This window comes from Convolutriloba macropyga, chromosome 9, assembly GCF_964194025.1.
Source record: "Convolutriloba macropyga chromosome 9, txConMacr16.3, whole genome shotgun sequence".
In the NCBI taxonomy this organism is placed as follows: domain Eukaryota; kingdom Metazoa; phylum Xenacoelomorpha; order Acoela; family Convolutidae; genus Convolutriloba; species Convolutriloba macropyga.
The window spans coordinates 6,326,676-6,341,969 of NC_134476.1; the positions used below are offsets into that span (position 1 = coordinate 6,326,676).

The following is a 15,294-nucleotide window of genomic DNA, read 5'->3' on the forward strand; positions in this document are numbered from 1 at the left end:
TCTTTTCTCACTTTCTTTTCTCACTTTCTTTTCTCACTTTCTTCTCTCACTTTCTTTTCTCACTTTTTTTCTCACTTTCTCTTCTCACTTTTTTTTCTCACTTTCTTTTCTCACTTTTTTTCTCAATTTCTTTTCTCTTTTTCTTTTCTCACTTTCTTTTCTCTTTTTCTTTTCTCACTTTCTTTTCTCTCTTTGTTTTCTCACTTTCTTTTCTCTTTTTCTTTTTTTACTCTTTTTTCGTTTTTTTCTCACTTTGTTTATTCACTTTTTTTTCTCACTTTCTTTTCTCACTTTCTTTTCTCACTTTCTTTTCTCACTTTCTTTTCTCACTTTCTTTTCTCACTTTCTTTTCTCACTTTCTTTTCTCACTTTTTTTTCTCACTTTCTTTTCCCACTTTCTTTTCTCACTTCCTTTTCTCACTTTCTTCTCTCACTTTCTTTACTCACTTTCTTCTCACTTTGTTTTTCTCACTTTCTTTTTGTCACTTTCTTTTTCTCACTTTCTTTCTCACTTCCTTTTCTCACTTTCTTTTCTCATTTTTTCCATCCTTTTTTCTCACTTTCTTTTCTCACTTTCTTTTCTCACTTTCTCTTCTCACTTTCATTTCTCACTTTCTTTTCTCACTTTCTCTTCTCACTTTCTCTGCTTAGTTTCTTTTCTCTTTTTCTTATCTCATTATCTTTTCTAACTTTTTTTCTCACTTTCTTTTCTCACTTTCTTTTCTCACTTTTTTTCTCACTTTCTCTTCTCACTTTTTTTCTCACTTTCTCTTCTCACTTTTTTTCTCAATTTCTTTTCTCTTTTTTCTCACTTTCTTTTCTCATTTTCTTTTCTCACTTTCATTTCTCACTTTCTTCTCACTTTGTTTTTCTCACTTTCTTTTTGTCACTTTTTTTCTCACTTTCTTTTCTAACTTTCTTTCTCACTTCCTTTTCTCACTTTCTTTTCTCATTTTTCCTCCCTTTTTTCTCACTTTCTTTTCTCACTTTCTTTTCTCACTTTCTTTTCTCACTTTCTTTTCTCAATTTCTTTTCTCTTTTTCTCTTCTCACTTTCTTTCTCACTTTTTTCCTCACTTTCTCTTCTCACTTTTTTTTCTCACTTTCTTTTCTCACTTTTTTCTCAATTTCTTTTCTCTTTTTCTTTTCTCACTTTCTTTTCTCTTTTTCTTTTCTCACTTTCTTTTCTCACTTTGTTTTCTCACTTTCTTTTCTCTTTTTCTTTTTTTACTCTTTTTTCGTTTTTTTCTCACTTTGTTTTTTCACTTTTTTTTCTCACTTTCTTTTCTCACTTTCTTTTCTCACTTTCTTTTCTCACTTTCTTCTCTCACTTTCTTTTCTCACTTTTTTTCTCACTTTCTCTTCTCACTTTTTTTTCTCACTTTCTTTTCTCACTTTTTTTCTCAATTTCTTTTCTCTTTTTCTTTTCTCACTTTCTTTTCTCTTTTTCTTTTCTCACTTTCTTTTCTCTCTTTGTTTTCTCACTTTCTTTTCTCTTTTTCTTTTTTTACTCTTTTTTCGTTTTTTTCTCACTTTGTTTATTCACTTTTTTTTCTCACTTTCTTTTCTCACTTTCTTTTCTCACTTTCTTTTCTCACTTTCTTTTCTCACTTTCTTTTCTCACTTTCTTTTCTCACTTTCTTTTCTCACTTTTTTTTCTCACTTTCTTTTCCCACTTTCTTTTCTCACTTTCTTTTCTCACTTTCTTCTCTCACTTTCTTTACTCACTTTCTTCTCACTTTGTTTTTCTCACTTTCTTTTTGTCACTTTCTTTTTCTCACTTTCTTTCTCACTTCCTTTTCTCACTTTCTTTTCTCATTTTTTCCATCCTTTTTTCTCACTTTCTTTTCTCACTTTCTTTTCTCACTTTCTCTTCTCACTTTCATTTCTCACTTTCTTTTCTCACTTTCTCTTCTCACTTTCTCTGCTTAGTTTCTTTTCTCTTTTTCTTATCTCATTATCTTTTCTAACTTTTTTTCTCACTTTCTTTTCTCACTTTCTTTTCTCACTTTTTTTCTCACTTTCTCTTCTCACTTTTTTTCTCACTTTCTCTTCTCACTTTTTTTCTCAATTTCTTTTCTCTTTTTTCTCACTTTCTTTTCTCATTTTCTTTTCTCACTTTCATTTCTCACTTTCTTCTCACTTTGTTTTTCTCACTTTCTTTTTGTCACTTTTTTTCTCACTTTCTTTTCTAACTTTCTTTCTCACTTCCTTTTCTCACTTTCTTTTCTCATTTTTCCTCCCTTTTTTCTCACTTTCTTTTCTCACTTTCTTTTCTCACTTTCTTTTCTCACTTTCTTTTCTCAATTTCTTTTCTCTTTTTCTTTTCTCACTTTCTTTTCTCTTTTTTTCCTCACCTTGTTTTCTCACTTTCTTTTCTCACTTTCTTTTCTCTATTTCTTTTCTCACTTCCTTTTCTCACTTTCTTTTCTCAATTTCTTTTCTCACTTTCTTTTCTCACTTTCTTTGCTCACTTTCTTTTCTCACTTTCTTTTCTCACTTTCTTTTCTCACTTTTTTTCCTCACTTTCTTTTCCCACTTTCTTTTCTCACTTTCTTTTCTCACTTTCTTTTCTCACTTTCTTTTCTCACTTTCTTTTCTCACTTTCTTTCCTCAATTTTTTTCTCTCTTTTTCTCTTTTTTTCCTCACCTTCTTTTCTCACTTTCTTTTCTCCTTTTCTTTTCTCCTTTTCTTTTCTCACTTTCTTTTCTCACTTTCTTTTCTCATTTTCTTTTCCTACATTCTATTCTCACTTTCTTTTCTCACTTTCTTTTCTCACTTTATTTTCTCACTTTTTTGCTCACTTTCTTTTCTCACTTTCTTTTCTCGCTTTCTTTTCTCACTTTCTTTTCTCACTTTCTTTTCTCTTTTTCTTTTCTCACTTTCTTTTCTTACTTTCTTTTCTCACTTTTTGTCTCTTTTTCTTTTTTCAATCTCTTTTTTCGTTTTTTCTCACTTTCTTTTCTCACTTTTTTTCTCACTTTCTTTTCTCACTTTCTTTTCTCACTTTCTTTTCTCACTTTCTTTTCTCACTTTCTTTTCTCACTTTTTTTTCTCACTTTCTTTTCTCACTTTCTTTTCTCACTTTCTTTTCTCACTTTCTTCTCACTTTGTTTTTCTCACTTTCTTTTTGTCACTTTATTTTTCTCACTTTCTATTCTCACTTTCTTTCTCACTTCCTTTTCTCACTTTCTTTTCTCATTTTTTCCTCCCTTTTTTCTCACTTTCTTTTCTCACTTTCTTTTCTCACTTTCTTCTCACTTTGTTTTTCTCACTTTCTTTTTGTCACTTTCTTTTCTCACTTTCTTTTCTCGCTTTCTTTTCTCACTTTCTTTTCTCACTTTCTTTTCTCTTTTTCTTTTCTCACTTTCTTTTCTTACTTTCTTTTCTCACTTTTTGTCTCTTTTTCTTTTTTCAATCTCTTTTTTCGTTTTTTCTCACTTTCTTTTCTCACTTTTTTTCTCACTTTCTTTTCTCACTTTCTTTTCTCACTTTCTTTTCTCACTTTCTTTTCTCACTTTCTTTTCTACTTTTTTTCTCACTTTCTTTTCTCACTTTCTTTTCTCACTTTCTTTTCTCACTTTCTTCTCACTTTTTGTCTCTTTTTCTTTTTTCAATCTCTTTTTTCGTTTTTTTTCACTTTCTTTTCTCACTTTTTTTCTCACTTTCTTTTCTCACTTTCTTTTCTCACTTTCTTTTTGTCACTTTATTTTTCTCACTTTCTTTTCTCACTTTCTTTTCTCACTTTCTTTTCTCACTTTCTTTCCTCAATTTTTTTCTCTCTTTTTCTCTTTTTTTCCTCACCTTCTTTTCTCACTTTCTTTTCTCCTTTTCTTTTCTCCTTTTCTTTTCTCACTTTCTTTTCTCACTTTCTTTTCTCACTTTCTTTTCCTACATTCTATTCTCACTTTCTTTTATCACTTTCTTTTCTCACTTTATTTTCTCACTTTTTTGCTCACTTTCTTTTCTCACTTTCTTTTCTCGCTTTCTTTTCTCACTTTCTTTTCTCACTTTCTTTTCTCTTTTTCTTTTCTCACTTTCTTTTCTTACTTTCTTTTCTCATTTTTTGTCTCTTTTTCTTTTTTCACATTCTTTTTTCGTTTTTTCTCACTTTCTTTTCTCACTTTTTTTCTCACTTTCTTTTCTCACTTTCTTTTCTCACTTTCTTTTCTCACTTTCTTTTCTCAGTTTTTTTTCTCACTTTCTTTTCTCACTTTCTTTTCTCACTTTCTTTTCTCACTTTCTTTTCTCAGTTTCTCTTCTCACTTTCTCTTCTCACTTTTTTTCTCACTTTCTTTTCTCACTTTCTTTTCTCGCTTTCTTTTCTCACTTTCTTTTCTCACTTTCTTTTCTCTTTTTCTTTTCTCACTTTCTTTTCTTACTTTCTTTTCTCATTTTTTGTCTCTTTTTCTTTTTTCACATTCTTTTTTCGTTTTTTCTCACTTTCTTTTCTCACTTTTTTTCTCACTTTCTTTTCTCACTTTCTTTTCTCACTTTCTTTTCTCACTTTCTTTTCTCAGTTTTTTTTCTCACTTTCTTTTCTCACTTTCTTTTCTCACTTTCTTTTCTCACTTTCTTTTCCTACATTCTATTCTCACTTTCTTTTATCACTTTCTTTTCTCACTTTATTTTCTCACTTTTTTGCTCACTTTCTTTTCTCACTTTCTTTTCTCGCTTTCTTTTCTCACTTTCTTTTCTCACTTTCTTTTCTCTTTTTCTTTTCTCACTTTCTTTTCTTACTTTCTTTTCTCATTTTTTGTCTCTTTTTCTTTTTTCACATTCTTTTTTCGTTTTTTCTCACTTTCTTTTCTCACTTTTTTTCTCACTTTCTTTTCTCACTTTCTTTTCTCACTTTCTTTTCTCACTTTCTTTTCTCAGTTTTTTTTCTCACTTTCTTTTCTCACTTTCTTTTCTCACTTTCTTTTCTCACTTTCTTTTCTCAGTTTCTCTTCTCACTTTCTCTTCTCACTTTTTTTCTCACTTTCTTTTCTCACTTTTTTTTTCTCAATTTCTTTTCTCACTTTCTTCTCAGTTTGTTTTTCTCACTTTCTTTTTGTCACTTTCTTTTTCTCATTTTCTTTTCTCACTTTCTTTCTCACTTTTTTTCTCACTTTCTCTTCTCACTTTTTTTTCTCACTTTCTTTTCTCACTTTTTTTCTCAATTTCTTTTTTCTTTTTCTTTTCTCACTTTCTTTTCTCTTTTTCTTTTCTCACTTTCTTTTCTCACTTTGTTTTCTCACTTTCTTTTCTCTTTTTCTTTTTTTACTCTTTTTTCGTTTTTTTCTGACTTTTTTTCACTTTTTTTCTCACTTTCTTTTCTCACTTTCTTTTCTCACTTTCTTTTCTCACATTCTTTTCTCACTTTCTTTTCTCACTTTTTTTTCTCACTTTCTTTTCCCACTTTCTTTTCTCACTTTCTTTTCTCACTTTCTCCTCTCACTTTCTTTTCTAATTTTTTTTCTCACTTTCTCTTCTAACTTTTTTTTCTCTCTTTCTATTCTCACTTTTTTTCTCAATTTCTTTTCTCTTTTTCTTTTCTCACTTTCTTTTCTCTTTTTCTTTTCTCACTTTCTTTTCTCACTTTGTTTTCTCACTTTCTTTTCTCTTTTTCTTTTTTTACTCTTTTTTCGTTTTTTTCTCACTTTGTTTTTTCTCTTTTTTTTCTCACTTTCTTTTCTCACTTTCTTTTCTCACTTTCTTTTCTCACTTTCTTTTCTCACTTTCTTTTCTCACTTTCTTTTCTCACTTTTTTTCCTCACTTTCTTTTCCCACTTTCTTTTCTCACTTTCTTTTCTCACTTTCTTCTCTCACTTTCTTTACTCACTTTCTTCTCACTTTGTTTTTCTCACTTTCTTTTTGTCACTTTCTTTTTCTCACTTTCTTTCTCACTTTCATTTCTCACTTTCTTTTCTCACTTTCTCTTCTCACTTTCATTTCTCACTTTCTTTTCTCACTTTCTCTTCTCACTTTCTCTGCTTAGTTTCTTTTCTCTTTTTCTTATCTCATTATCTTTTCTAACTTTTTTTCTCACTTTCTTTTCTCACTTTCTTTTCTCACTTTTTTTCTCACTTTCTCTTCTCACTTTTTTTCTCACTTTCTCTTCTCACACTTTTTCTTCTCAATTTCTTTTCCCTTTTTTCTCACTTTTTTTTCTCACTTTCTTTTCTCACTTTCATTTCTCACTTTGTTTTTCTCACTTTCTTTTTGTCATTTTTTTTCTCACTTTCTTTTCTCACTTTCTTTCTCAATTCCTTTTCTCACTTCCTTTTCTCATTTTTTCCTCCCTTTTTTCTCACTTTCTTTTCTCACTTTCTTTTCTCACTTTCTTTTCTCACTTTCTTTTCTCACTTTCTTTTCTCTTTTTCTTTTCTCACTTTCTTTCCTCACTTTTTTTCTCACTTTCTTTTCTCACTTTCTTTTCTCATTTTTTCCTCATTTTTTCTCACTTTTTTCTCACTTTCTTTCCTCACTTTCGTTTCTCATTTTCTTTTCTCACTTTCTTTTCTCACTTTCATTTCTCACTTTCTTTTCTCTATTTCTTTTCTCACTTTCTTTTCTCACTTTCTTTTCTCTTTTTTTCCTCACTTTCTTTTCTCACTTTCTTTTCTCACTTTCTTTTCTCACTTTCTTTTCTCATTTTCTTTTCTCATTTTCTTTTCTCACTTTCTTTTCTAACTTTCTTTTCTCATTTTCTTTTCTCTTTTTCTTTTCTCTTTTTCTTTTCTCTTTTTCTTTTCTCCTTTCTTTTCTCACTTTCTTTTCTCTTTTTCTTGTCTCGTTTTTTTTCACTTTCTTTTCTCATTTTCTTTTCTCACTTTCTTTTCTCGCTTTCTTTTCTCCCTTTTTTTCTCACTATTCTCACTTTCTTTTCTCACTTTCTTCTCTCACTTTCTTCTCTCACTTTTTTTCCTCACTTTACTCATTTTCTTTTCTCATTTTCTTTTCTCACTTTCTTTTCTCACTTTCTTTTCTCACTTTCTTTTCTCACTTTCTTTTCCCAGTTTCTTTTCTCACTTTCTTTTCTCATTTTTTTCCTCCCTTTTTTCTCACTTTCTTTTCTCACTTTCTTTTCTCAATTTCTTTTCTCACTTTCTTTTCTCACTTTTTTTCTCACTTTCTTTTCTCACTTTCTTTTCTCACTTTCTTTTCTCACTTTCTTTTCTCACTTTCTTTTCTCACTTTCTTTTCTCACTTTCTTTTCTCACTTTCTTTTCTCACTTTCTTTTCTCATTTTCTTTTCTCATTTTCTTTTCTCACTTTCTTTTCTAACTTTCTTTTCTCATTTTCTTTTCTCTTTTTCTTTTCTCTTTTTCTTTTCTCTTTTTCTTTTCTCCTTTCTTTTCTCACTTTCTTTTCTCTTTTTCTTGTCTCGTTTTTTTTCACTTTCTTTTCTCATTTTCTTTTCTCACTTTCTTTTCTCGCTTTCTTTTCTCCCTTTTTTTCTCACTATTCTCACTTTCTTTTCTCACTTTCTTCTCTCACTTTCTTCTCTCACTTTTTTTCCTCACTTTACTCATTTTCTTTTCTCACTTTCTTTTCTCACTTTCTTTTCTCACTTTCTTTTCCCAGTTTCTTTTCTCACTTTCTTTTCTCATTTTTTTCCTCCCTTTTTTCTCACTTTCTTTTCTCACTTTCTTTTCTCAATTTCTTTTCTCACTTTCTTTTCTCACTTTTTTTCTCACTTTCTTTTCTCACTTTCTTTTCTCACTTTCTTTTCTCACTTTCTTTTCTCACTTTCTTTTCTCACTTTCTGTTCTCACTTTCTTTTCTCACTGTCTTTTCTCACTGTGTTTCCTCACTTTTTCCCTCACTTTCTTCTTCCACTTTCTTTTCTCTTTTTCTTTCCTCACTATCTTTTCTCACTTTCTTTTCTCACTTTTTCTCACTTTCTTTTCTCACTTTCTTTTGTCACTTTCTTTTCTCACTTTCTTTAAGCACGAATTTAAGATTACGTCGAATGTGACGACGTCATCTATTGTAATAGATTGTTTATGTTCACCTCCAATTATGATGGAGGTAGATTGGCCAAGTCTTTCACTTGGACACGTTTGGACTTTTCATCTCCAGCTTTCGCGCTCCCAGTTGGTCGGCACTTGCAGCACATGTAATCCCCTCGGTGCTTTCAGCTGTAAGTGCCGCAGCTCTTTTGAGTATGGGGGAGATGAATCGTTCATTCGTGTTTGGGTGTTGGACTTGGATTTTATAGGGAATTTGGCAGTATAAAATAAAATGTGATCTCGAAAGATGCGATTTTTTTCGAAAAATTAGAATTTTATTTGGATCCGCTCTTCGCCTGTTTTACCGCACCTTAAACATGTAGATAAATGTTTTATATGAGTTGCGCTCTGCCATCACGTAGAAGTTCGTTAGCGGTCTTAGCGGTACTTAAATATGCAAGATAGCTCAGCCAATTAAGTCTTTAATCAAAAAATTGGTGTTACTTGGTGAATATACGAAACCAAACACATCGGTAACGTAACGTAATACCTGTGGCTGCTGAACGAGGGGCATGATTTACAGCTCGAGCTGGTACGAAAAAATCTCAGTTTTAAACCTTTTCTTTTAAATGATTTTCTTGCGATGCTTTTGTGGGCCTGCTAGTATTATTAATTTACATGTTTGCAAAAAAAAACAATTTGACTTATGGAGTTTTTCCAACGTTAATATTCGTTTCAACTTAATGCAACAGAAATTCTCAAAAAACTCCGAACATTCCTGTATCTAACTTTCAGAGGAGTTCAGTACTGAATCAGGAAGTTTTTCACGAACAATTCAGTACTGATTCAGAGTCTGTTCAGGTCAAATTTCGCCCTGATATTCTGTGATTCAGACTCTGATTCCGGCTCTGAATCAGACACTCATTTTTTTCTGATTTAGACTGTAAATCAGACTCTGATTTTTGTCTGAATTAAGTTAATTTCATAACTATGTTCGCTAGCATTGCATTTTTGAGACTTGATTCAACAAAATTCAATTGACGACATCAATTATTGCCCGTCTCATAAAATTCAGACGCAAGCAATCGTTCGAAAACTCTAGACATGCATATGAACATCGATACGTTGCTATATAGTCAGTCCCATAAAGTTGAAATAAGCGAACGTTCAAAAACGCCAAAAACGTTCAATTGAGCATCAATGTGGTCATTTGAATGGCAACGTTTTTTCCATTAAGCTTCAATTTGTTAATTTTTTCTACTTGTATACAAATTTAACTTTGAACTTTGAACTCTAACCTATGGCTTTTGAAACGTTCACCTAATTCAACTTTATGGGACAAGCTATAGTCTGTCCCATAAAGTTGAAATAAGCGAACGTTCGAAAATGTCAAAAACAGGCAATTGAGCATCAAATTGGTCATTTGAATGTCAACGTGTTTTCCATTATAAGCTTATATTCATCAATTTTTTTCAACATCTTTTAATTTGAACTTTGACCTTTGAAATCAGTCCAGTGGCTTTTGAAACGTTCGTTTATTTCAACTTTGTGGGACAGGCTATATTTTGAATGCTAAGTTTTGAATTTGAACTCTGACCTTTGCAACGTTCGATAGAGTTGCAACTTTATGCTACGGACTCTAATTCAAAGCTACCATTTGATGTTCGCCAGAGATTGAAATCAATTTGATCTGAAGATGTTTAAATAAGAACAACAAACAACATGACACCATTTAGCGATGTGATTAAAGTAATAACTAATTAGAGTAGTAATTTGTTTAACTTAAAACAACTTACTTGCAAATTCTACAGCTCACGAAAGCGAGATTTTGTGATCTAAATGGTCGAAGAGGTTTAAAACTAACAATTAGATCTGTTTAGATTATAGAGAAGTTCAGACCATACCCTAGTTCAGGTTTATGATTTCAGAATTCATTTAACCCAAATCAACATTAATTTGTCACAGTTTGAGTAGTTATAATTTAAATTTTACTCTAGTTTATCTCAAAATTATGAGGTTGAAGTTGGTGAAACATGATACAAATCACAATCAAATTGGGCAAGAAATTGAACTTTCAGTTATGGACTTAGTGATGCCTCGAATTAGAACCAATCTTACTTTCGTCTATGATTACGTCGTCCCAGATCAGAAAATTGAAGTGGCTCTAGAGAAATCCTTGGAAAGATATCCAGAGTTAGCTGGCAGGTTAGTTGGTTATTCCCAGTGAACTGCAACCCTTTAAAGATGCGAATAATATCTTGTTAATATTGTCATTGAGATAAAGGCGATTGAGATAATTTTTTTGAGAAAAGTTGGACCATCATATTTTCAATTCAGTTTCCAAGCTGAAAATTCAAAGAAAAAAAAGAATACTAGAAGCAGAATTGTACTTTGTGTTACAAATTTTTCTTAAATTTTTTGACATTAATGTAACCAAACTAAACTAAAGATTGAACAAACATCATTTTGGGAGAAAATTTATGGCAGGTTTGATGGCTATTATGAGATAGACTGACGAGCTGAAAACAAGGCAAACATACAACAAGGATGCTCGGTAATGTGCATTTGCACATAATGTTCAGACCCCCGCTCATCAACGGTTTAATTTAATTCGTCTACCAAATGAGGAACAGATGGAAAACTTCCAAAAATTCACGTATGACCCAACAGACAAAAAAAATGAAAAAATGCTGGATTAGAGGGCCGATGAGATTTGTCATTAATGAGAGTACTAGACAAGACAAACATAAAAATCAAATAATAGCTAACATTAATTACGACACGATGTCTACAAAAACATAAAAACAATAAATTACGGATTCAGATAAACCAACTGATCCATCATTAGATAGGATATCAGACCTGTCCGTAATGAGACTCAATAATAGCTCGATCAATATGAATAAAATGGGCAAAGTTCGAATATACGTCTTTTTTGAAATCATCCATTTTGAAGTTGCTTATAACAATACGCAACATATCGGCTGATTAGAAAAACTGATCTATACTTTAAAGAAAACAACTAAGCCCTGACAATATTCATGATACGTCAGATGACTACATAAATGACAAAAAAGATAAAAATTAAATAAAATTAGAAAGAGAACGTTATCGCAACTGTTAACATTAATTATCTTTAACTAAGCGTTCTTCAACGCCAATTGGCCACTAAATTAGTTTAATAATTTGGCAAAGAAACAGAAAAAACACAGATATGGGCAATTAGCCAAAAATCAAATTTAAGAAAATGCGTAGTACCAAAGCCAAGAAATCGTTGGTTGAAATCAAATTGATTCAAAAGATTGGAAGACAAAAAAAGAGAATGCGGCCTTGATTCACTGGAAAGAGGATGCGACCTGTCAATCCGAAGACCAAATAAAAAAAGGTGAGAAATAAGATAAAAGTGACAAGTCTGAAAATTCCACTGAAAGTTTTACATATTTTCAAAAACTGAAACAAACCTAGCCTTTCAACTTAGAACAAACAATTTAGCTTGCAGATTTTTAACGAGTCTTCTTTGTAAAGTTTGTCTGTGAAGAAGACGACAAAAAGAATCACAAATTTTTGAACGAAGCAGACACTCACGAATGTCTTATGAAAATACGTTTTTGAGCCCTGAGGACATCAACCAAAAACATAATCAACACCAACGATATTGCTTGGATTAACCGGAAGTTGATGAGCTTTTTCAATAATGAGGACGAAAATTGGGAAATTGAAAAAACGTTCTAAAAACAAACAGTTAATCAAAACCCAAAAAAACCGTTATTTATCGACTGAAAACATAAACTAGCTGCAAATAAATTTTTAAAGAAGCAATTGAATGCTTTGATTTTAAAGAATCTGCTGTATGACAACAAAGAGAACGACAATTACAGGGAAGAAAATCCAATAAATGTTGCGAGAGAACGGTATCGCAGCACTTAAAACTTTAAGCTATTCAGGGGAGTCTTTGAAAAATATCAATTGCACCGTTTTGCAATGCTAATTGAAGCTGTCCCCAATGCAATGATTTAAAGAAGGAACATATAACAACTTCAAAAATAGGCAAACAAGCTAAACTCAAAAAATTTTTATGGAATTTTGTGGTCAGAAAGTCCAGAAACGGTTATAAAACCACTATAAAGCGATTTTTTTAGTTCACATCGAATAAATTTGTCCCTATTTGTTTTGAGATTAAACTACACGTGATCAGAAATAAGATGAAGTTAGCAACCTTCAAAACTTTGCTGAAATTTTTAAAAGCTAAAATATTCAGAGTAAAAAAAGTCTTTAGATAACATCTGGAAAGCATTGCATAGGTTCACTTTTAGCTCTTAGAAAACCGAATAAGATCTCTGATTAAAAAGACACAGTCATGAGGCTGGAAAAAATGTCAACTGAACGCAAAAGAAAAGGAATTATATAAAGTTTACGATAATGCATAGTCAAAGCTAAAAAAATTACGAGCGTTTCTCTGAAGACAATTTTTTTGGCTTCAAAGTATAAATAGGATGATCTGTTTTTAATCGGCATTGAATTTGAATGCATTCTTGTCAGTAATCAAAATGAAAAAACAGAAATATTTTTGAAAAACACCGCCCCAACGAAAACCGATTATTTATTGAGTGGAAGAATACAAAATGAGTTCAAACCTAACCCTAATTTTCCAACAAAAACAATATATTATTTCATATGCTTGCAAGTTATATCAATTGGTAAATGAAATAATTTATTAACACATAATTTATTGATATATTTTGTAAAATTATTGTGTTAGTTTTTCGAAAAACCTCTAGACTTTTAATTCCAGAAGACTCCTTTAGGAAGTGAAAGTACAAATATGTATTTTTTTGAGAAATTTTCAAAAGCATTGCACTGCAAATGTTTGGTCTCTTCTTCGGGCATACCCAAAAAAGTGGGATAAAAAGCCTATTTGGAGACGTTTTTAGTTATAAAGGATGGAAAATTGAAGACAATGCAAAAACTTTGGTTTTCGGCAAGCCTCCTCCTTTCCTTGCGCTAAAACCAATAACATTGTTGTTATCAATTTTACATATTTTAGTAAAATTGTCAGAATTTGCTTAAGAAATACTGAAATTGTGAGTAAAATTTACGGAATCCCGTCTACTGATCACAAAAATATAAACCTCGTTAACTCCGTGTAGAAAACGAAAATCAAAAAAATTTTTCAATGCTATATTCTACGCTGGACGGGCTTTCTTTTGATACAAGACTCAATTCTCTACGGGCATAGATTTCCCGTATTATACCAAAACCTAAAATAGATGTCTCGCAATACTCTGCAATTTTTCCTAATTTTGATCAAACTTCATTTCATATAGCGTGGAAGAACATCACCTTCCTAACCACGTGACCATGTGTTACAAAACAATCATAAACGAAAATTTTTTCTCTCTCACAAAAACAAATATTTTTAGGGAAGAGGCAATTTAGCAGTTTGTGTATTTGCATTGATTGTCGTTTTTGAAGCCTAGCAAAAAAACTAATAGCCATTCACAAGCGAAACAATCACCAGAAAAAGTTTAACCACAAACCATAATGATATATGGTCATTTCCTTCTGGTGGATAAGAAAACAGATGAAACGTGGTTTGTTTTGAAACAAGATCTCTTCGTTATACTCTCAACTTAGTAGGGCTGGAGCTCGCACTATGCTGGGTATAAATTTTTGAGTACATTTAATTGAAGATCTCCTTTTTCACGACGGATGTTTCTAGAAAAGTGCTGGTAGGAAGTGTAGACAAGGGTAAAAGAAAGAAAAACTATTTCATCTTTGCTTCAGAAGTGGTTACCTACCATCTCTCTGTACCATTCTTGTTTTATAATCTTCGTCTACCGTTCGATTTGCTCAGGCCTTCAAGGTTGATCACGGTTAAGGTATCTTTTTTCCACGATAGGTGAAAACATGCCAGTAAGGCCGAGATGAAGAAGTCAAATTAATGATTTATTGCAGAAAATCTCTCGCAGAAATAATTGCAGATGAAGAGATAATCTTCAATTTTTTTCAACTGCATAGACCACGGCTCGTAAGAATATTTATTAAATAAAAAAATCCTGAACAAAATGTCTGTAAAAAGAAAAAAACTCGAGAAATGAATTTCTTCTTGTTTTAATAATTGCGGAAGTTGGTTATCATAGCTATAAAGTTGAGTGAGAATTTCAGTCACTGCCCTGAGCTAGGTCTGGTTGGCGTCCAGTGATGAATCATTGAAAATCCATTGTTTTTTTTTTCTTGTCCCTGAGTTCTAACCATGGCACTTTTCAGACAGTACATGCTGGAATATTTGAAAATTTCTTTTTTTTTCTGTACACACTGAATTATGCTCTTGTAATTCTCTGCTCAGAGTGTAATTTAGGATGACTAATCAGTGGTTTCTTGCTCCTAACTGTTTTTTTACAGTTCAGGATGTAATAAGACTGGTTTTTTACTACTCACCTTGCGGTCAGGGATGACCAGTTCTGAATTATCCTTGGTCATCTTGTTCTGCTGGAAGATCTACTTAATGACACAGACTAGGTTCGAAAACCCTCTAACTGTTAAAAATTTGTCTTTTTACTGATGAAAATTAGTTTATCAACCATTTCTCTGAAAACTAGTGAGGTAGACCTCTATAATTATCAAAATTTTTAGTTTGTTTTAAATTACATTTCGAACTGGCTGTTCTTGAGGGACTGCCATTTCTGGGAAAAAGCACTTCTGGGAAACTGCACCTAACGTTAACTTCACCTCTGCGCAAATACACTCCTGGATCTGGAGATACTGCAATTATGGAAAACTGCACGACTGGGAAACTGTAAATATGGTGTGACCTCTATCTTTAAATGTGGCAGAGGCAAACTCTCACGAATCGTCTGTCAACGGGTCTGACAGCAACCAAAATGCTACTACCGGCCTCTTTTGGAGATTCAGCAGCTACTCCATGACATCAGACCATGGCTCCATAGACCACGGCTGCTTTGAAAGTTTATTAAATAAAAGCTCCCGAACGAAGTGTTTATAAAAAATGTTGAGAAATGAATTTCTGATCATTTTATTATTTGAGGTAATTGGTTACCATAGCTATAAAAATGATTGAGAATTTCAGTCACAGCCCGGAGTTAGCTCGAGTCGGAGTCCAGTGATGAATCATGAAATATCCATTGTTTTTCTGTCCTTGCTCTTTTCATGGCACTTTTCGGACCGTACAAGCTGGCAAATTTAGCGAATTGTGTTTTTTTTTAGTACAGACTGACCTTTGCACTTATAATTCTCTGCGCAGTCCTGTTTTGGGATGACTAACCACTAGTTTCCTGCTGATCATCATGCAACAAAGGATGACTCATTGCTGTATTTTTACAGTTCCGAAATTATTAAG

General features: G+C 31.8%; 1 protein-coding gene across 1 annotated transcript in view; it reads left to right on the top strand.

The window, feature by feature from the left end:
• The first annotated feature begins 9,724 nt into the window (after nucleotides 1-9,724).
• LOC142345995 (uncharacterized) overlaps nucleotides 9,725-15,294 on the top strand; it is a 38,307-nt gene continuing 32,737 nt past the window's right edge. Inside the window, exon 1 of the mRNA XM_075398464.1 lies at nucleotides 9,725-10,142. Within this exon, the coding sequence (XP_075254579.1) occupies nucleotides 9,949-10,142 (194 nt within the window). The 5' untranslated portion in view covers nucleotides 9,725-9,948. The remainder of the gene's footprint in view (nucleotides 10,143-15,294) is intronic.